The sequence below is a fragment of the Psammomys obesus genome, unplaced genomic scaffold (genome assembly GCF_907164565.1).
Source record: "Psammomys obesus unplaced genomic scaffold, mPsaObe1.curated_primary_1811, whole genome shotgun sequence".
Taxonomy (NCBI): Eukaryota; Metazoa; Chordata; class Mammalia; order Rodentia; family Muridae; genus Psammomys; species Psammomys obesus.
The window spans coordinates 14194768-14218101 of NW_026596162.1; the positions used below are offsets into that span (position 1 = coordinate 14194768).

At 38.6% G+C, this 23334-nt stretch overlaps 2 protein-coding genes across 3 annotated transcripts in view; one reads left to right on the forward strand and one right to left on the reverse strand.

Moving 5' to 3' along the window:
- Cenpp (centromere protein P) overlaps window positions 1-23334 on the reverse strand; it is a 200579-nt gene that overhangs the window by 93801 nt on the left and 83444 nt on the right. The gene's annotated exons all lie outside the window — the stretch shown is intronic.
- Window positions 3634-21756, forward strand: Aspn (asporin). Its single transcript, XM_055595208.1, has 7 exons — window positions 3634-3892; window positions 6324-6436; window positions 10158-10371; window positions 11748-11858; window positions 18149-18242; window positions 18454-18592; window positions 21107-21756. Exons 1-7 carry the CDS (start codon window positions 3634-3636, stop codon window positions 21302-21304), a joined length of 1128 nt encoding a protein of 375 aa, XP_055451183.1. The 3' UTR covers window positions 21305-21756.

Below are 23334 nucleotides of genomic sequence, written 5' to 3' on the forward strand. Positions count from 1 at the left end.
AGTGGAAAGAATGGGAATGATGCAGTCTTCTGTTACAACTAACCACTACATTAAAAATGACTGTCTTGATACCTGACCTGAACTTGAGACAGAACAGATTACAAGCACTGGCGAAAATCTCAAAAGTAGAGAGGCAGAAATGTTTTGTTTTTAAAACAGCAGTTAGGTTGCTGAATATAGCTGATAAAGAGAAAAACTGGTACCCCTGGGAAGAAAGCAGCTAATTCTTTAATTAGAATGCATTTATATTTCCAAGGTAAAATTAATTAAAAGTATTGTTTAAAAGTGTATTGGCTATAACATAACTATGAACTGCAATAATCAAGTCGTCAAGTGGAACTTTAAACACGGGATGCAAGAATACAGTGGCTTGTTTACCTAACAAGGTTCTGAAAGAAAACAGCACTCACTTGGCTGAGATTTCCGTTTCAAGCCGGTCAAGGAGTAATAGGAAGCCTCTGACCTTCCCCGCTGCACTCCTAGCATTATTAGGAAGTCTGAGAAACTGGCCACATCTCAGCCTGTCCTTTTCAGGGGACATTTAGTTCACTGCTTGGTAGTGACTCTGTGAGAGGAAATCCACTCAGAGCATGGTTGAAAGCTTTAGCAGAGAGTGAGGAAGTTGCCTCAGCTCTGCTGCCTCCAGGGAATTCTGGAAGCACAAAGCCTAAACTTCCTCCTCTACAGAGTTCCTGGGAGTGATATCTAGAGCTTTCTCTCAGCTCTAAATTCTGATTTTTAGTAACAGTAGGAGCACTGGGATAGTGTTCCCAAGAGTCTTCATATTAAGACTAGAACTTGAGACCAAAACTCAAAGCCTTCTGTAAATAGAGACACTAGCAAAACTGGTCTAAATCAGGAAAATATTGAGTCTTCCTGAGAATGAGATATATTCTTAAAGCTTTTAAAAATAGCTCAACCTAAATGCTGCCAAAACTAATAAGCTTGACTTTGAACTGTCTTAACAAGCTCAAAATAAGGTCATACACTATAATAAAGTACTATTTCACATATTTCTTCTAATAGAAGGCACTGTAAATATATGCACTACAAATATTTATCCTGTAGTGAACAGCTAGTTCTATAGCTTGACCAACAGAGGTTTTGGATCTTTTCAAGGACTCTTCAAATCTATACAGAGACCTAGCAGTATCAGAGGAGAATTCCTCAGGGTACCAAGGTTGTCCTGTTTTCCCCACAAGCAATCAAGAATACAGACAGATATATTTTTTTTAAATGGCTAACAACAGAAAACTACTAAGAAGGCATTTCTGTTCTTCATGTAAAGATGTTTCTAACAGCATAGGTAGCCAGAGATCTAGAGGTAGTGTGCTCCCTAGAGCACTTTCATTGGCATTATGAAAGTAGTATGGTCCAGACTGTTCTAAAACCTCCACAAAGAGGTACTTTAATTGAGGTGGTAGGCTGTGTATACATAGAACTGTACCTCTCACCAGGAAAAATGACAAACTGCCAGTTAGGAGCTGATTGCCTCCACTAGTTACCAATGGCAAGGCTCCTCCACTGTGACAGATAATGCTGAAACTAGCAGGATGAAGTTTTAATTCATACTTCCATCTACTACAGTTTTGAAAAAGGCAAAGAAGCAGTCTAAGAAAGAAGTTAGAAAATGAGGGGCTCCGCTGATGTTTAGTGAACCTGAGGCAGATGTGCAAGAGAAGCAAACATCATTATTCTGCTTGTTTCCCTGTTCTGTGTGCTTTTTCCTTATTCCCTGCCCTCCACATCCAATGTCTCATACTTGATCCTGTTCCTCAGCTTGAACCTCCACTCAGCATTGGGGCAATTACTCTTGAGCTCACTCAGGCAAGTAGGCTAAAGGAATCTCTGTCACCAGCATGTGGAACACATACAAATGAGTCTGCTGCCAGACTACATGGAAAATCAAGACATGTTCTTGGCATTCACTCTGGAACGCTAACACACTCCTCTTGTTATATATACTTTAAAATTTTCCACAGTTTCCTTAGTTCTATATTTCAAATACCTTAGTGTTAAAATGGTTTTTGTTCTTATGCTGGAAGCTAAAGCCCATGTAATTAAGTTTTTATACTAAAATACAAACAAAAACAATCAGTCAACTTAATAGACCCCAATTTTCATTTCCTATAATCTAGAAAATGGGGCCAAGACCTTAAAACACTGAATTCCAAAACCATTTCCAGGTAGATGTTTTTTCTTTGTTTTCTAGGAGAGGCAATGAATGAGAACAATGTTGTACGGAAAATTTTGTGAGAAGGGGTAGAAAAAGGCAAGGTATAAATTTAGGATTAAAGCAAAGATTTTTGCTGTCAGACTGTAATTTCAAATACTTTAACGCCAGGCACGGTAACACACGGCTATAATCCCAGCACTAAAGACGATCATGAGCCTGAGGCCAGACCGGGCTATACAAATAAATAAATAAACATCTCTGTAGCAAAAACAACAAACCTACGTGTGAGAAAAGGTGTCAATTTATCACATTTATATAGTATTATACTTATTTCAATCTTTTTCAGTGCTCTATTGGTTTTAAAAAGTAATGGGGGGTTATTAAAAGGAGAGAAACACTCAAGAATGTCATTTTCAAAATTTGTCACTTATGTCTATAGTTAAGTTTTTAAATGTGTTGAGTTGGATTATATACATTGGACACTTACTAATTTGGACTACTAGTTTATTTATTGATAGCAAGTGTGTGTGGTGTACGCTTATGTGCATGTGTGAACAGGAGTGCTCAGCATGTAGGCATACATGGAGGCCTGGGGTTACCAGGTATTGCTCTCCACTTCGTTTTTAAGACAGGGCCCTCACTTAATCTGGAGGTCGCCGTTTATGCTAGACTGGCTATCCAGGGAGTCCCTGGCATCTGTTTTCTCCACATTCACACTGAGCACTGGATTATATATGTTGCCAACACACCCAGTTTTCAAGTGTGTGCTGAGGATAGTAACTCGGTTTTCCTGTTTGTATAGTAAGCCCTTTCCTCACTCAGCAATCTCCAAGGCCAGCTCCCCCACTGCCATCAAAGCAGTTAACACGCAGCTGTTGTTGTTGGCAGGTTCTCACTATACAGCTCAAGCTGTCCTAGGATCCCAGCACAGCCCAGGCTGGCTTCAAATTCACCTGGCTGCAGACTCCCAAGTGCTGAGATTAGTGCCACTATGTCCCACTTCTATCATTAACTTTAACAATATCGTATTTAATAAGAATATTTCATTAGAAGTTACAATTATGTTTCTGAGGAGAGGTTGAGGAGAGGAACTGGAGGGAGATATATCGTACCTAACATCATACTTGGGGCACATGAATGCTTAAGAAATACCCACTGACTGGTTGGGGTAGTGCATGCCTGTAATTCCATCTCTGAGTTCATAGTCAGCTTGGTCTACACAGCAAGTTCCAGGGCAGCCAGGACTACATAATAGAGACCCTGTCTCAAAAAACAAACAGAAAACACAAAAGCCCTACAAAACCAAACAAACAAACACAACCCACAAACAAAACAAATCCCTAACAACAAAACAAATAAAAACAAAAGAATGCTCACTGAACAACTAACTGCTTTATCTGTTGACACTAATTCTCAATGTCTACTAAATGCCAGGTTGGATTTGTACCCAGGACAGAATGAAGGAGTATATGATGCTACTGCTGTTGGCTGTGTGCTCTGCTAAACCCTTCTTTAGCCCTTCACACACAGCACTGAAGAATATGATGTTGAAGGATATGGAAGACACAGATGACGATGATGATGATGACAACGATGATGACAATTCACTTTTTCCAACAAAAGAGCCAGTGAACCCCTTTTTCCCTTTCGATTTGTTTCCAACATGTCCATTTGGGTGTCAATGTTACTCTCGAGTTGTCCACTGTTCTGATCTAGGTAAGGACAGAAGTCAACTTTGTTTTGAAGAATAGTGCTATTCTGAAAATGTTAAGAGGATAAAAACATAGTCACTGAACTTTCAAAACTCTCTTCAGTCACTGTAAAATGGGTTATTTATACTCTTATAACCACACTCTGGAAGGCGAGTGTGGTAGCCCAAGCTTTTAGGACACACTACTTAGGAAGCCAAGACAGAAGGACTAAGGGAGAGGCCAGCTTAGGTAAAAGAGAGACCATATAAGAAATAGAAAAGGCGAGGGGGTGGTAGATTGCCTGTTCACTACCTGGGTTTTGATCTTAAAACTGCAAAACAGGCAGAGACATGTTCAGGTGCAGAATACAGAAGACTGCAAAGCATATCTACATTTATTCTGAAAATTCAGAATAAAAAGAAAAATGGGGACCTTACACAGAGAGGATTTCTTTCTCTTCTCAAATCTAAGCACTTAATTTTTACTTTCCTTCATCATAAATCAACTCAAAATGTCAAAACATTGATCCTGCACTTGCCAGTAAAATTCTACAGTAACAAAATAAGGTGCCCATCCAGGGCAAGGCTGTGAGTCATGCAGACTTCATGAAATCTTTAGATATTTTAAATGTAATGTTCACAAGAAGACCAACAGAATCAACTAATCTGGCCGTATGGGCCCCTGCAGAGACTGAAGCAACAATCAAGGACCATGCATGGGCTGGATCTAGGCCCCTACACATATATAGCCGATGGGCAACTTGGTCTTCTTATGGGTTCACTAGTAAGGGGAATGGGGGTTGTTTCCGACATGAACTCTGTTGCATGCTTTTCAATCACTTCCCCCTTGTGGAGCTGCATTGCTAGGCCACCATGGAAAAGGATGTGCTCTGTCCTGATGTGACTTGCAGTGCTAGCTAGCATTGGAGGCCCCTGTCCTGAAGAGGAAGGGAAGAGGAAGGGGAAAAGAGGGAGAGTGGGACCAGGAGGAGAGGAGGATGGGAAGTAAGATTGAGATGTAAAGTGAAAACTAAATAAATAAAGTTAAAAGTTAAAAAAACAAAAGAAAAAAATAGCAAGTAAAGACTAGACTAACTCAAGATAAAAAGCCCACAATACCAAACACTAAATTCTGTATCCCGCAGCTAGCACTCAAGAGTACAGGTGGCATGGCATGAGCTCTACTGTGCCTATAATAGTTGTAGCCAACATGGCCTCTCTCCTGGGCTAGTACTATTTCTTCCCTTTATCCCTCTTCTCTGCCCCCCCTTCTTCTTTTGATTTATATAGCCCAAGGCAGCCTCAAACTAGCTATGTAGCTAAAAAATACTCTTAAATTTCTGAGCCTTTTTATCCCTACTCTGAAATTTAAAAAAAAAAGTGGTTAGCCTGAACAAAGATATACATACATATAACATTCTATGGATTGAGCAGGTTATATTCATATATTTAGGAATACACATACACCTTATAATTAAAAGGAAAAAGGATATAAACTTAAAAAAGAGCAAGGAGGAGATGACAAGAAGTCAAGTTTGATGGGAAGAAATGGAAGAGCGAAATGATGTAGTCATATTATAATCTCCAAAACATTTAAAAGAAGTGTGCACCTTTACCTTATTCTGAGATTACAAAGGCAGCTGTCGCTCTGGTGACAGAGACTAAAGGCACAAGGGCAGGAAAGTGATGTGAGTTAAATCACTTTGTTCTCGAATTCATACTGTAGGTGATGAATGAGATAATTTATATCTACACACTAATCCAGATATGTGTGGGATCTGTAAATAAGATTTACAGCCAGTTAGAAGAACTGACTATTTACAGTAAAAGGGTAGTAAGTTTTTGTTAATATTCATGAAAAAATAATCTAGCATATCCATTTTTCAATATAATTTTCTACACTTTGGGCTTTTATTGTTGTTGGGTTTATTTTTGTTTGTTTTGTTTGTTTGTTTTTTGATAGGGTCTCACTATGTAGGCCAGGCTGGCCTAGAACTCAGAGACTTGCCTGCCTCAGCCTCTGGAGTACTAAGATTAAAGATGTGTACCACCCCAAACAATTTCATTTTGGTTCTTCTTAAAAAAGAAAACTGGTCAAGACCCCCATGTTCCAGTTTCTCCCGAACCAACAAATCTTTGAAAAAGCTATTATTTTCAGCCCAGAGTGCACTGCATAAGCTGTTGCTTGTGATCTCGACAGAGCCCAGTACAGCCTGCCACCATGTTTTCACTTTGAAGCCAGACAGGTTCAAGACATATAGATACCTTATGAAGATAAAAAGTTACTTGAAAGGTCCTAAGACTTTTCAAAAGAAAATGTTATTCATCGTTTTTTACAAATACTAAGTCCTCTGTTATTGATGACCATGAATTTTAAAATATACATCTCTACAGAATTACTGCTCTCATCTTTAGCATCCATGTCTAGCACCTGTAACATGTTTGTTTGTTTCTCAGGTCTGACCTCGGTCCCAAGCAACATTCCATTTGATACTCGGATGGTTGACCTTCAAAATAATAAAATTAAGGAAATTAAAGAAAATGATTTTAAAGGACTCACTTCACTTTACGTAAGAATAAACACTCATATTTTCAAATCTTAAGTGAAAAATCCTTATCACTGCTGAAATGACTGCTTATATTGCATCAGTGGAAAGATTTCTTTCTTTCCTATAGGTGTCCTACTGTAAAATTCTTGTAAACACTATATATTTAATTCAATTAATGTTTACAGAATAAGCCAGATAAAAGGTTACTGGGCTGAGAGTTTAAATGAGTTCATAATCAGATGACAATGCTATCTGCTAAAATGAGTAAGAGAATTATTGCCAGAGCTTGGTAGCCTTTGATTCCAGCACTTGGGAGGCAGAGGTGGATATCAAGCCAGACACAGCTACATGAAACCGTTTCAAAACTAGCAAAAATTAATTATCTACATTAATAATCAACATAGTATGTAAGAAATCTTCATCCGAAACCACTGACTTACGCTCTCACCACAGTTCTCCAACAGTAGCACACAGGCTATATTGAGATGGCTAATGTGCTCATGTATGTCATTTTTCTCTGATCTTGGTAAAGGGAAAATAATTTTCCCTTCTATATTAATAAACATAATTAATATTTTACTTTCCTATCATTGCCTAGTGTTTTGTACCCTATGAGTCTACTGACTTTCAGACTTCGTCTGAACTTAAGTTAGGGTTAGGAGTCTGATTCTGCATTGACACAGCTACGGAGGATTAACTACCCCTATCAGCACTGCCCTTGTCTTGCTGAGCTGAGGCTAGGTGTGCCAGAGGAGCAGCTTTGGCTCCATGCCGTATAGTATGGTGGGTCAGGTCGACCTCTTCCAGGGCGTGTGCTGGAGAAAATAAACATATAACATGTTACCTTTAGTAAGATACTAAGAGGAGGGCTGGAGAGATGGTTCAGCCGTTAAAGACTAGGCTCACAAAAAAAAAAAAAAAAATACTAAGAGGAGAAGAGAATTCACAATCGTATTAGGCCTTGCATATAGGCCTATTTCCATACAACAGGATCCGAGTACAGATTCTGTATCTGGGAGACGTGAAGTCACCTTGACCCCTATCATTCCATGTCAAAGACATACATATTCATCATGTTAGAGGCACACAAAGGGATAACTGTCAAGGTGTTGTGCCCAGAGCCTAGAAATTAGGTCAACCCTCCCAAAATGCTTGTTTTTAATGCTGTACTGCTTGGTATCTGGCCTCTGACCATTCTTTTGCTTTTAAGTTAAGAAGACAGCATTTAATTGTCAAATAAAATTAAGCTTCCACAAATATACTAGGACTCAGTCAAATATTAAGATAGCTAAGGAAAACACAATGGATTCTACCAAATAGCCACCTAGCCCATCCCACTAGCTTGCTATTACAGAAACTTGGAGAAAAAAGAGGCCATTGTTCTACCAGAGATGGGAAAAGATGTGCATATGTACATATGTAATTTAAAAAGACAATGTGGAAATATATATACCTGTGAACGCTTCTACAATCTCTGAAACTACAACTGTTATTTGATACCAAAGCTATAAAAGTTTCAAATCAGTATAACATAACATTATATTTTAAAGTAAATTTCTACACTACATTGTGTTAAAGGTGACTGTCTGGAGTTGGGTACAACTCTTGGCACTGTCAACGATACAACACTGGAGGAAGTGGCCTCACCTTCCTCAGCAGTAAGAAGGGTGTACTAAGCACGTGCATTGTGTAGAACAGTTTATAAGATTAAATGAGCAAATAATATAAGTTGCTACTCAAAGACAGGGATTTCCTAAACTGTTGATCAGTATTAATGTCAGGCCAGTGGGAGTAGAATGATCTTATGTGTTAATGTAAACCACTTTCATTTTTGGTTTTTACAAGACAGGTTTTACTATGTAACCAGGCTGTCCTCAAACTCCCGGGCTTACGTAATTACCTTTCTAGCTGTCCCGAGTAAGCGTAGCAAGAAGTGCTTACGCTGCTGTAGCTAAAGCCCTTTCACGAGCAGGTGCTTTATACCTGAAGTGGCGGTATGCTGCGTACTATTAAAAGTTTAATTACAATATCATCTTAACTTAGGTCTTAAAAGAGAAATCGATGTTTTAGACATCTAACCTTCTATTTGACACTGCATGTTTGGTGTTGGTACTCTCACAAAAGAGAACACAGAACGACGGGGACCCTTGAGCACCCTCGGGCCTTCCCACTCCTTTCTGCTGTTACAAAGCGACTTCACACTGCATTTTCTTCCACATTGTTTGTCAGTGATGAATCTGGGCCGCAGGACAGCCAGTTCCCTGTGTAAAAGCCAACAATGAGAGTACAGTTGACCTGGGGTTACTCTGTCAGTCTGACATGCCAAGCATTATGTCATTCAGCATTTGACAGAGCTGAACAAAGCTGAAAAAAAGCTTTTCCCCTGTTTTATTACTCATCATTCCTTTTAGTTAGTTAAAAAAAAAAAAAAAACCCAACAAATACATGTCTTAACCAAAAACCAAAACAAAACAAAACAAAACAAATGACAGAAGACTTAAGTCCTGAGCACCATGACAAGATCTTATTGAGGCATGTATTCTTCAGGCAAGGCAGCTCTGACCTTCACTTACAGGGAGACAACAGGCAAGTTGCTTTTCTCCATCGTGTTTTGTACTGTAGCACTCAAAGGAAAGACTGACTTAACCTCATGAGGTCTAGTGCAAGTCCTAAGCTACCTTCATGATCCACTGAGCTGCTGAGGCCAACCCCTACCTCATGTAACTGCTAACGAAAATGAGACACAGCCTTCGTTATCATCACATACTCAGAAAGGAGCCTATTCTGCTGCATGGCAGCAAGAAACAGCTTCCCTCTTCATTTAGAATTAATCTTTCTTGGATGAAGCCTTGAGCAGCCACGGTTTGTCAGGAAGGAGACCCTGAGGCCGGAGAGTGAAGCGAGTGAACATGCTCTTAAAGGAACTTGCTGTGCAGTCAGAATGTAATGCTAAGGAGCAACCAGAAGACACTGAAGCTATCTAGAAATAAAACAAAGAACAGAGTGCAGATAAAGTTTATGAAAGAAATAAATCTCAAGTGTTCCTTACAGAATCACGTTATTAGAGAAACAAAAATGTCCTAAAGATGCTAAGAAATCTCCTACCACCATTGGTAAACATCAAAAATTCTTTCTGCTCAATATAGCACAGGGAAAAAAATAGAAGTACATTATTTTACTGTGAATGTATCTAACTACCACCAGCCATTAAAATATTGTACTGTTCTAACTCAATAATAACATGTTGTTTTGCGTTTTGAGACAGGGTGTTTCTACGAAGCCTTGGCTGTCCTGGACTTACTTTGTAGACCAGGCCTCCAGCTCACAGAGCTCTGTCTGCCTCTGCCCACTGAAGTGCACTGGGCGCCACCACACCTGGATAATAATAAATATTTTTAAAGCTGAAATTGTAATTGGTATCTTTAGCTAGCATACAAATGGTAGAAATTATATTGATTTCCATGACTAATTCTTGTAGAATACTAGTAATCAATCCATTCCCTTAAACTACTGGTTCTCAACCTTCCTAGTGCTGTGATCCTTTAATACTGTTCCTCATGTTGCAGTGATCCCCAACCATAAAATCATTTTGTTGCTACTTCGTAACTGTAATTCTGCTACTGTTATGAGTCATAATGTAAACATCTGTGTTTTCTGATGGGCTTAGGTGACCCCTGTGAAGGGGTCATGACTCACAGGTTAAGAACTCCTGCTTTAAACTGTCTTTCTATGCTTTATCTAGGCTCTGATTCTGAACAACAACAAGCTAACAAAGATTCACCCCAAAACCTTTTTAACCACAAAGAAGTTGCGAAGGCTATATTTATCTCACAATCAACTAAGTGAAATTCCACTTAATCTTCCCAAATCATTAGCAGAACTCAGAATTCATGACAATAAAGTTAAGAAAATACAAAAGGACACTTTCAAAGGAATGAATGCTTTACATGTTTTGGGTAAGTTTTCTCAATAAATGGGACATCTTGAAATTGTAATTAGTGCCCAAATTTAGGTTATTAATTTTCAAAGTAATTTTAAAATTAATCTTTGACGCTATTACGCTATTTATAAGCTACGTGTGAAAAATTATAGGACATAAAAGAAAGTTTTGTGATGCTGTCTTTCTTTTTTAACAATCTGACACACTTTGCTCTATTTTTAGGAACTGAACCCTAATTCACAAAGCTTATGCTATTAAATTTAAAGGTAGTATTTTAATGTATTGCATAAACTACTCAAACATAATATAGACAATTAAATTCCTTTATTATTTGGAATATAAACCTAATTTTGGTTATCAGTCTTAAGATTATTAATATGAAGAATATTTTACTGTATAATTTAAATCTCACTGTTTTATGATGCCCATCATGTAACTGCCATTTTCCCACAACAGTCATTCAAATACCTATGCAAAGTTCATGTCCATATATTCACTTAAGTCACCCATGTACATGACGCTTAGGGAACAACTTCTTACTGACATTTCTTCTATATTAGATCTATAGTAATCACATAATTTATAATTGACATATGACATTTTAAATTGAGAGGTAGAACTAGAGAGACTGCTCAGTCAGTTAGCTGTACAAATATGAGAACCTGAGTTTGATCCCCAGAATACACATTAAAAAGTTGGGTATGGCGGTGTATACTTGTAATCCAAGCACTGGGGAAGCAGAGGTGGGCAGATACCTATGGTTCAATGGCCAGCTAGCCTAGTCTACTTGGCAAACCCTATCTCAACAAACAAACAAACAAACAAACCTAAGGCGGCTTTATGTAATTAATTTCCATCACTTTAAAACATCAAGGAAAAAACTGGATAGCGTCTTAGGAATGACATCCAAGAGTAACCTCTGACTTCCATAAGCTTGTGCACATACACACAAACAGTTTAAGAGGTAACAAAATGGAAAACATAAAAAACCTTAAATTATGTAATGGGCATTTTTTTTCCTGCTGCATTATTACTCTAAATGAACCAAAACTATCATGCTTATCTCATACTGGAAAGTAATGTCATTAACTTAGTGGTTCAAAATAAAATAAACATTAAAGAAACTTGCTATATGTATATGTGTATGTATGTATATATGTATGTATGTATGTATGTATTTCAGTTCACAACATTCAAAGCAGTGTTTTTCTGAGGTCAGTAGAAAGAAGAGTACACAGAAGTAGGAACACAACCTTGCTAGATGGAGCAAGAGACTGAAATGAGTATGAATAATGAAGACCACACTTCTCCAATATTCAGATGTGTCCTTCTGCACGGTGAGTTTCCATGATGACAACTGATGTGTGCTAAATCATGTCATTTCTTTCACAGAAATGAGTGCAAACCCTCTAGATAACAACGGGATAGAACCAGGAGCATTTGAAGGGGTGACAGTATTCCATATCAGGATTGCTGAAGCAAAACTAACCTCAATCCCAAAAGGTTTGTATTTATTTTACTTAAAATTAGTGCTTTAAAAAGCACCATCTTGACCATACATGGAGAGGTCCTCAACCCACTGCTCAGAGGAAGCCTATAGACTGCTCAGTTTACAAGCTGGTTCCCTAGTAAAAGGGACAGGGGTTGTCTCTGACATGAACTCAGTGGCCAGCTCTTTAATCACCTCCCCTCCCCGAGTGGGGGTGGGAATGCAGCCTTGCCAGGCCACAGAGGAGGAGGATGCAGCCAGTCCTGATGAGACCTAATAGGCTAGGGTCAGATGGAAGGGGAGGAGGACCTCCCCTATCAGTAGACTAGAAGAGGGATATAGGGGGAGAAGAGGGAGGGTGGGTGGGACTAGTAGGAGATGAGGGAGGGGGCTACAGCTGGAATACAAAGTGAATACATTGTAATAAATAAATAAATAAATAACTGTTGGCAGTAGAAGACAGGAAAGGAGAGATATGGTATACATAACAGAAGAGTAGGAAGGATAGAAACAAGCCAAGGCATGGAGAAAACAATTAACTGTGACCCTAAGAAATTTGCCTGATATACTGAAGATGAAGAGACATAATGTACCTGAGAATTTGCAGAATGGCAAATTCCAAAATATATCTTAATACAATGAATAATTTTAAGATTAAAAAGCCCCATCTTCACTAAGTAAACATTGTTATATTAACAATTGACTTGTAATGTTTAACACATTATAGTACACCGTGCATATACAGTGCCAGCGTGTTTGACCAGGAGTATGAAATTTAGCACTGTTTCAGGGAGCCGTGTGTAGTGATCTTTTTACAACATTAAACCATGTAAGAGTTCTATTCCTACTTTTCCCAGTAAGAATAAATACTAAAAAGCAACAGGTTTTCTATTTCACTTTTCTTTTCTGATATTTATTCTCCTAAACCTGTCAGTCCATGAAGTTTTATAGAGGTGGAGCACTCTGTAGAGTAAAAAGGAGAGCAAGTTGAAAGGAGCCAGACCCTTATAGCTATGCCGCCACAGCTGAGGGGGACACAGATTGTAAGGCCAGATGCCGCAGCATGGGCTTTGGCTGGAAGGATATGTCACAAAGGGCTCTGTGACATCTTCCCAGGGCCGTGGTGAAGGTCAATGTGTTAATACACACAAAGGCTTGAAGACAGTGTTTGGCACATGGCATGTGCAACAGCCTTGCTAGAAGGAGCTCTGCACCTTCAGCCCTGGTTCATGTGATCTGAAGCAGGCACTCCAAGGGAAAATGCTCCTTCACTGGGCTAGATACCTTCCAAACTTGCTACCAGATAACTAGCTGGGTAGGACTGATTGCCTTTCTTTAAGCCAAGCTTACAATCTCGCTTTTCTCATCTCCAGTATAGGCTTGTTTTCTGTGTTGATGACCATCTGGGTTAGAAATAACCAATATTAATCACATTTTCCAATTTCAAACAGTAATTTCAGTATCTACCAGTAAAAATAGCAACTTGTCCCTTTCTACCACTCTGACCCAAAAGGAACAAAAAGAGTACAAGACACACGGAAACCGATAATTATAATACAAATGAAGTTAGATGGCTCAGCAGTTCAAGAGCACTGGTTGCTCTTCTAGAGGACCCATGTTCAATTCCTAGTTGCCTACAAGGATGCTCACGAACTTATTCTGGCTTCCCCAGGGACTAGGTTTGCATGTGGCGCATGCAAATACATGCAGGCAAAACCCATAGACACAAAATTACATTAAAAAATCCAGTTATCTTTCACTTATTTGAAAGATATATAAAGTAAAAGTGGGAAGATAATTTTCCCCACCAAGAAGAATCCATACCTACACACATAAATCGCCTTTAGAGTTGAAGTGGTTGCTTAACTACCAGAAACCTACAAACTTATAATTTTTAAAGCAGTGACATAAAAATAAATTCTATCAGTAGGTCAAAAGTATACAATTCTTTTTCTGGGATGTAAGTTGGTATAGAGTACAGAGAAGCCAGAGCAAGGACAGGAGTGAAGGTAAAGAAGAAAACAAAAGAGAAATTGAGGGGTAGAAAGAAGCAGCTTGACCTGACAGGATGGCTGATATGAGTAGGTGTGGTCATTCTTTCCCATCCTAAAATTAATTACAATTTTTTTTTACAATTACAATTGTACAATTTTACAATTACAATTACAATTACAATTAATTACAATTGTAATTAATTACAATTAATTACCTTAATTACAATTTTCTTCAATAATCAAAGCATATTTTAATTTAATTTTTAGTATTTTTTTCCAGAGCTTAAGAAATTATGTCTTGGTTGGAGTATGAAACTCTGGAAAGACCCCTGTGTTCAAATTTTCTGGTTCTGTTGCTCTCCTTGTGGAGTTCCTGTCCTCTCCAGATCTTACTATTTCCCACTTCTTTCATAAGATTCCATGCACTCTGCCCAACAGTTGGCCATAAGTCTCAGCATCTGCTTTGATAGTCTGCAGAGCAGAGCCTTTCAGAGACCCTCTGTGGCAGGTTCCTAACTTGTTCCCTGTTTTCTTCTTCTTCTGATGTCCATCCTCCTTTCAGGATGGGGATTGAGCATTTAAGTCAGGGTCCTCCCTCTTGATTAGTTTCTTTAGATGTACAGATTTTAGTAGTTTTATCCTATGTTATACGACTATATGAGTGAGTATATACCGTGTGTGTCTTTCTGCTCCTGGGACAGCTCACTCAGGATGATCCTTTCCAGTTCCCACATTTACCTGCAAATTTCATGCATGGAGATAACCTAGAACCCCTGAACAGCTATAGCCCATGGCAGTTCAGTATCCATGTGGCTTTCATAGTAACGGGAAGAGGGACTGCCTCTGACATAATCTGATTGGCCTGCTCTTTGATCACCTCCCCCTGAGGGGGGAGCAGCCTTACCAGGCCACAGAAGATGACAATGCAGCCACTCCTGATGAGATCTGATAGATTAAGATCAGAAGGAAGGAGAGAGGCACCTCCCCTATCAGTGGACTTTGGGAAGGGCAGGCGTGAAGAAGGGGGAAGGAAGGTGGGATTAAAACGGGAGGAGGGAGGGGCTTATGGGGGGATACAAAGTGAATAAAGTGTAATTAATAAAAGTTTAAAAAACAAGAAATTATGTCTTTACAAACAAACCAGAACCAAATGTTTCAGTTCACGAAACTATTCTGTCACCATCTCTAACATTCAGAAACTCGTAAAAAAAAGTTATTCACTAAAACGTGATAGCCTGGATGTCAAAATTCTGTCAGTAATGTAATTGGCAGCAGGGTGAAATGACAGACAACCCAGGAAGTCTCACCAGGAAGAGTTAACAGGAGCAAAGTAGGAAATGTCTTCTTTCCCGTTTGTGTGGGAAATTCTACTGCATAATCCATGGGATGGGAAGCGGTTTATTGTAGAAATAGATATTCCTATCCAAAAGCATGCTACTATGTCAGCAGTAAATGGGCTTTTGCTAGATTCTCATTTCTGCATATACCCTGCTCACACCTGTCTTAGAGGCTGCATCCTATTCTGTTCTGTTCATCTACTGTCCTCATGTCCTCAGAACAATGGCCCCTTAGGTTTATTAAGCTACCCATTGAGTTTGCTCTTCTCCAACTTACTACACTCTACCCCAGAATGGGCTGATACATGACACTATCTAGAAATTCATATAGTGATGGGAATATTAGTAAGTCTTTGACAACAGTCATTGAATATATATAATTAAACTCAAACAAAATTCAAGATGTTAGAATCCTGTCAGTTTACAAGAATAATTTTTCTGCTATCTAGTCTGCTTATTTTTTTAAATTCAAATTAGGGACAGAGAGATGGCTCAGCAGTTAAGAGCACTGGCTGCTCTTCCAGAGATCCTGATTCAATTCCCAGCAACCCCATGGTGGCTGATGCCCTGTTCTGGCATGCAGGTATACATGCAGACAGAGCACTCATACATTTAAAACAAAAAACAAAACAAAACAAAAAAACAACCTAAGTAAATTCCAGAATAAAAATAAATTCAGCCATAAAATCTATCAATAAGATATTTCAATTTCATTCATAGGTTTTTACCATTAATATGGGAAGGAAATGTTTCAGCAAAAGTTGAAAAGAGAAAAGCTTTTCCAGCAAGATAACTAGAACCATAGGTTGACAGACAATACTTTGAAAGATGAGTCCCCTGGTCGGCCTCTTTCATACCAGCTACAAACGCAGAGGGCTGGGCTCTGGGCACACAACTGTGAGAAGAACAACAAATGTTCAGGGGTTGCCTGTCATGAGCCAGCGCACTGTAACTGAATTTCTTATATAAAATAAATATTACTAATTGAAAGAATAAGTGCTACAATGAACTAAACATCTCAAAAGAATAAAATTTTGTATAATGATGTTAAGGAACAAATGACTTAACAGGCAACCTCTGGGCATTTTATAAATTCACCTGAAAGAATCAAACTTGTCCACTGCTTCCTCTGTAAAAATACTGTCACAAAGTTAACAATCACAGAAAGTTGCTGGGAAAACAATTCCAGCTAATAAATCCATCAACAAACACAATGTGATAAAGTCACCAGAGCCAAGGCCAACAGTTTACATGCACTGCCAGCCTCTTTGAAGCTAAGAAAGGAGTTTGGATTGCAACCAGGAATTTGTGGCCAACCTGGGGATCCCAACCACATTTCCAATCTTTAATAAAGAATAAATCAAAGCAACAACTAACAATTCCTGAGGCATTGAATGAAGAGTGGCCCTACCCATCTGGTAGAGTCCCTGGGTCTGAGGGGGAAGGCTTAGATTAGAAGTAAGGAGGCAGAGTTCTGATAAAGAGTATCACCTGGAAGTTGCCAGCCAAGTCCAAAGAATGAACATCTCAACCAAACCAGTCTCTCAAACAAATCAAAAGAGAGTGAAGGAAATAAATGTAAGGAATGTTATTCAAGTTTCTGGGGGTGTGTGTAGAGTTGTATATTTTTTTATTTAATTTAATTTTATGTACATTAGTGGTTTTGCCAGCATTCATGTCTGTGTGGGGGCATCAGAGTCCCTGCATCTGGAATGAAAGACAATTGTGAGCTGTTATGTGGGTACTGGGAATTGAACCTTGGTCCTCTGGAAGAGCAGCCAGTACTCTTAACTACTGAGCCATCTTTCCAGCCCCGCCCCCTCTTTTTTTTTTTTTTTTTTTTTTTTTTTTTTTTTTTTTGAGACAGGGTTTCTCTGTGTAGCCTCCACTATCCTGGAACTCACTTTAGAGACTAGACTGGCCTTGAACTCAGAGAATCACCTGCCTCCTGAGTGCCAGGATTAAAGGAGTGCACCATCACTGCCAGTTATATATTAATTGTTAATACTTAAAATTTGGGGATCAGGCTGGGCGGTGGTGGTGCATGACTTTAATCCCAGCACTTGGGAAGCAGAGGCTGAGGCCAGTCTGGTCTACAAGTTCCAGGACAACCAAGGCTACACAGAGAAACTCTGTCTCAAAAAAAAGGAAGGGAGGAATGAAACCCTGGGCCTGGCCTGTCACTTAGCTATAGTCTTAGTCCTTAATTTGTTTCCTTTTGTACACATGAGTACTCTATTTGCATTTATGCCTACATGACATATACAGGGCATCAGATCCCTGTATAGATGGTTGTGAGCCACCATGTGGTTGCTGGCAATTGAACTCAGGACCTCTGGAAGAGCAGCTAATGCTCTCAATCACTGAGCCATCTCTCCAAGACCCAATTTGTTTCCTTTTAAGTCAAGGTCTCATTGGATATCCAGGCAGTCCTTGAATTTTCAATCTTTCTGGCTCAGTCTCTCAAGTGCTGAGGACATAGGTGGGTACCATCACATCCAAGGATGAAGGGATAATTTAAAATGATTTAAGATAACTTAGACAATTTGAGACAACCAAGGAAAGAAATGTTAGATGATAAAGAATTGTCAATTTTCAGACTATAGATGAGGTGCTTATGTAAAAACAAAACTAAAATAGGACCTTATCAGTCATCTAGTGAAGCATTCACACGTGAAATTTCATCATGCTGTAGATTTCAGTTAAAACTCCAGCCAAAAAAGTGACTAAATAAGAAGTAAATAAATGAGGTAGATGAAATGGAAAAAAATAGAGCTAGTTGTTGAAGCAAGACAATAGCACAGTGGGTCATAATTATACTTTTTACTTCTGAGAATGGTTGAAAATTTCTATAATCAAAGGTTTATTATAAGCACTCACTTGAAACACCTGCCTAATTCCACAGTCTGAAGCTTGGTAAACAGTCATTGAGACTTGGCCTTACGTTCCTCAACACACTTCCTTTCTTTTTAGGCCTACCACCAACTTTACTGGAGCTTCACTTGGATTTCAATAAAATTTCAACTGTGGAACTTGAAGATTTTAAACGATACAAGGAACTGCAAAGGTAAAATTTCCCAAAGTCTTCACTGAAAAATGGTAGCAGCATATGACTAACGCATTAATGAAGTTTTTAGAGATTGTACAAAGATCCTACTTAAATGACTATAAAGGGAAAATAAGAAAAGAACCACTGTTCTCCTATCCTACATAGTGGTGTGGGGGTTTCAGCAAATGCATGTCAAATCTAACATTAATATATTTTATATCATCCATAGGCTGGGTCTTGGAAACAACAGAATCACAGATATCGAAAATGGAACTTTTGCTAATATTCCACGTGTGAGAGAAATACATTTGGAACACAATAAACTAAAAAAAATCCCTTCAGGATTACAGGAGCTGAAATACCTCCAGGTAAAACATCCTACTTGTGTTTGGTAGATACAGGCACTTTAATTTGTAAAGAACATACTAGTGAATGTCAAGCAATGATCCAGGAAGCAACCAGAGGACTTTAAATACAATGACTCCAGTGGGATGGGCAGGAGAGCATGAGGAGCACACTTTCTCCTCAGGCAGCACTCAAGCAGAGAAAGACACTCTTCACCTACACTTTCACCTACTGAAACTGCAGAGGTTACTGTGACAATCTGTTCATCAAGCAAACTTCAAGTTGTTGAAGTTTCCCAAGCAGGGCTAGTCAGGACACTAAATAGAATCATCTGTTTCTTTTGTTCTAGAAATGTTTTACAAGGCAAAGCAAGAGGATTAGGATGCAGGTACTGGTTAAAACTGGGCATGCAGTTTCAAACATTCACACAGAGAATGAAATTAAAGGAAAAACCAGTATTTGGAGCATGTATTAGTTTTCATTCTATTAGACCATGAATAAGGCAACTTATAAAAGGAGTTAAGTGGGCCTATGGTGCCACAGGTTGGAGTCCATGATGGCAGAGTAAAGCCATGACAACAGCTGGCTGTAGCAGCAGCTCAGAGCTCTCATTCTGACCCACAAGCGGGTGGCAGAGTACACTGGGAATGATGGGAGTCTTTTGGTACCTCAAAGCTCTCCCCAGTAACATACCACCTGCAACAAGCCCATATCTCCTAATCTTTCCCAAACACATGCACCGCTGGGACCAACTATTCAAACGCATGAGCCTGTGGGGACCAATCTCACTCAAACTACTACAGAGCCTAAGAAATAAGGTTAGCGATGTAGCTCAGTGGTATAGTGCTTACATAGAATGAGTGAAGCAATAGGCTCAATTCTCAGTATCTGCACATCCTCTGAAAAGCTTAATTTTTATCATCTCCTGCTGGAACAAGTCACCAAAGATGAAGACAGTATTTTACACATAATTCTAGAACTTCTACCTTCCCTAAATTCTCATAAAGTCTCATCTATGGCCATCAGATGAAAAATCCCTATTTCAATTCAATCTGTTTTTGCCAAGGCCTTGCCTTACTGTGCAAAGGCTTTTCTCCCAACTAAGCATTGAGTTGCACTGTCTGTTTGTTTGTTTTTCCTTTTGAAACAGGATCTCATTACATAGTCCCGCTTGGTCTCAAACTCACTATGCAGTACAGACATTTCAAGCACTCATAATCCTCCTGCTTCATTCAACCTCTTGAATGCCAAGATTATAGGTGTGTACCACCATGCCCAGATTTTTTTTTTCCCTATCTTTAAATAAGTTTTGTTTACTGCACCCTGGAGACTCAAGCCACTAAAGAATGGACTTTGTAGATATTTGGCTTTGATGTTTCTGCACCCATGAGAACAGCCCAGTTTTCTCTCTGAAGCCATGCCCCATATCCACCCTATTTCCACACCTGCAACTCTGAACTACAACCTATCATTTCATAGTGGACAAAATTTTAACACAGAAAAGAACACAAGTCCCAAGTGGATAATAAATATCTGGAAAGTAAACAAATCCATGCCTCACTTGGTTTTTATTCTCACCAAGCTTTCTGTTCTAAGTAATACCTTGCTATGATATTGAACAGTGGGAGAAATGCAAAGGAATCGTATAAACTATCTTTTACAATATCCCAAGACTGACATACAACAAAGGAGAGTTGAAGACCAGCCATAAATATTTTACTTAATGTCTGTCTATGCTATTCATGAACAGGCTCAGATTAATCTTGGATAATGAAAACAGATTATATAGGTAATAGAAATAAGTAGCTTTGCAAGCAAAAGGCATATAAACATGGCATAGTCGTGACTACAGTTCTGAGGTAGGAAGTAAAAGTGAAAAGCCAAGCGACTAAGATGGCCAGATACCATATTCTGGGTGCTGGTACAAGTCCCATGCGACAGAGTTCTCCCCAACACCTGCAGAACGCCTAAACTTGGCTTGGTATGACAAGTACTTAACACGTACAAATGCGTATATTTATCCTATGGGAAAATACTTTCATAACAATAGAAAGGAAATAGATGAAGCTGGGTGGTGGTGGCACAGGCCTTTAATCGCAGCACCCGGGAGGCACAGGCAGGTGGATCTCTAAGTTCGAGGCCAGTATGGTCTACAGAGCTAGGTCCAGAAGAGGCGGGGCTACACAGAGAAACCTTGTCTCAAATGGCACCCAGAACAAACAAATAGGAAAGAGATGAATGAATAAGTCCATGAATCATAAATACTGACTATATCCAAGGTACTAGTCAGGAGTTTGAGGCCAGAAAATCAAAAGTTTTTAAGGGCAGTTTTGAAATGTAGCAAGACTTTGTCTCAAATAAAAATAATAAGGATCAGAAGTATAGCTCAGTGTACAATATTTCTCTATCATACATGAGGCCCATGTTCAAGATTTAGCAACCCTAACTATTAATAGAACCTAAGTACTAATAAAACACATTCCTTTTATATTTACTGTGCATTTAAAATTCATTTATCATTTTCTCCTCCACAACAGATAATTTTCCTGCATTATAATTCAATTACAAAAGTGGGGGTGAACGACTTCTGCCCAACAGTGCCAAAAATGAAGAAATCTTTATACAGTGCGATCAGTTTATTCAACAACCCCATGAAGTACTGGGAAATACAACCTGCGACATTCCGCTGTGTTCTTGGCAGAATGAGCGTTCAGCTTGGTAATGTCGGAAAGTAATAGTCAGTGACATGCTTTAAATATAAAAATTCAAAAATGTACACACTGTGATACTTGAATTGAACTAATAATGGTAATATTGTACACATAAGCAAAATTCTATTCCATATGGTCAATGACAAAAAATTTCAACAGAATTTTGCCTATCAATACTCAGAATAAATGTCTATTGCAGTGTCCCTTTGCACATGAATGATTCTGTGTAAATCTTTTGCTTGAACATTCTATTTTTCAGCAATGAAAAGATGATATTCAGTATTTAGCCCTTCATTACCAAATATGTTAAACAGAATTGTACTGTAAACAGAATGCTTGACTTAGTAACATTTGTGCCCTTTCTTTGCTGTTAGAAAAACAAAACTGGCAAGAACAGCAATATGAAGAGTACACATATTTTTAGTATCTCTTTAATAACTTGGATAGTACTGTAATATTTCCAATAATGTTGAAATATATAATTTGACAAAATCATATTGAAATTCTCAATTCATAGTAAAACTATAAGTATTTACTATCAACAGATAATAGTCATAAGAGTTGGTTTTTTTTAACTATAACACATGATTTTCTTTTTTAATTATTATATGGTTATAAAAATGTAAAATGTTATGACTCTTATGTAAATGTATAATGTGCATTTTATGATCAGTTATATAAGCTTTTAAGAACACAGCAACTGTTAGGTTACATAGCTTTGACACTTCAAATAGGAATATGTCATGATATTTCTTTGGAAGCGTATAGATGTTGATCAATTCTGCATCAACTTATCATTTCAAATACACAGACTAGACAACTCTGAGAAACACATCTGGGCTGACATAAACTAAAAGCTGAACAAAATGTAAGAGTACCTTCACATGCTTTTTTAAACTGATATTCAATATGAATTAAATAAAATTTGGAAATCAGGAAGACATTATTAAAATACTGGTTTTAAATAAAATATATGTGTTTTGGTTCAATTTGTCTTCCTACCAATACAGGAACATACTTTTTTCTTTAGAAAACTAATTTATTTTAATATTTTAGGTTATTTTATGTTATGTGTATGGGTGTTTGACCTACATGTGAGTTTGTACCTCTTGCAGGCTTGGTGCTACAGGAAGGCACTAATTTCCTGGGACTGGAGTTATAGATGGTTATGAGCCACCATGTAGGTGCTGAGAACCAAACGTGGGTCCTTTGAAAGGGCTACCAGTGCTCTTAACCACTGGGCCAGCTCTCTAGCCCCTCACATTTATTTTACACTACCTCAATATCTAGACTTCAAAATATATTTTTTGGTGGAAATAGAAAAATGTTCTAGGTATGTAACAAAAAGAGGTGGAAGCTCAAAACCATGATGAAGAATGGGTACATAACATCTCAGTCTTCAAGGTGGGTCGGTCACTCAGCCTCAGCACCCGTGGGGTTTTGGACCATTATTCTTAGGGTTGGAGACTGCCATGCCCCAAGAATAATGCCTCAAGAATAATGCCAGCAGCTCACTTGTCTGTACCCCTTCCAGCAATAATATCTGCTTCATCCACCTGCCACCGTCGTCACAATCAACAATTTCTCCAAGTATTGGCCAATGTTACTGTGGGAATGCTGGAAATAAAAGCAAAATTTGAGCTGGCTTAGAACAGCTGCTTTATAGGAAACGTACATGAAATATAAAGTGACATAACTCAGCAGATTAGAATAAAACTGCTGCTTTGTACAAACTATAGAGAGGAACATAGTGAGTTCCAAATAGCACAGGCTTATCACTTGTATAAGTGGTATAGAAAAGAGGTACAGGACTTTGATTAGGACATCCAGTCCCATTTATAGTCTAGAGCAGGCCACCCCTTTAGAATCTGCTTCCTCACCTACAGACAACACACACCAATGAAGTTGCCATATTACTTGTGGGCTCTGCTATCAAGGCTGAAGTCTGGTGTTTCCCCGATAGCCTCTAAGCTCTGTACTGATCACGGACTCCCTTTCTCAGTGGGTCCCTTCTTCACCTGATCTTCCCCTAAGGCGAGTCACATAACCTTCAT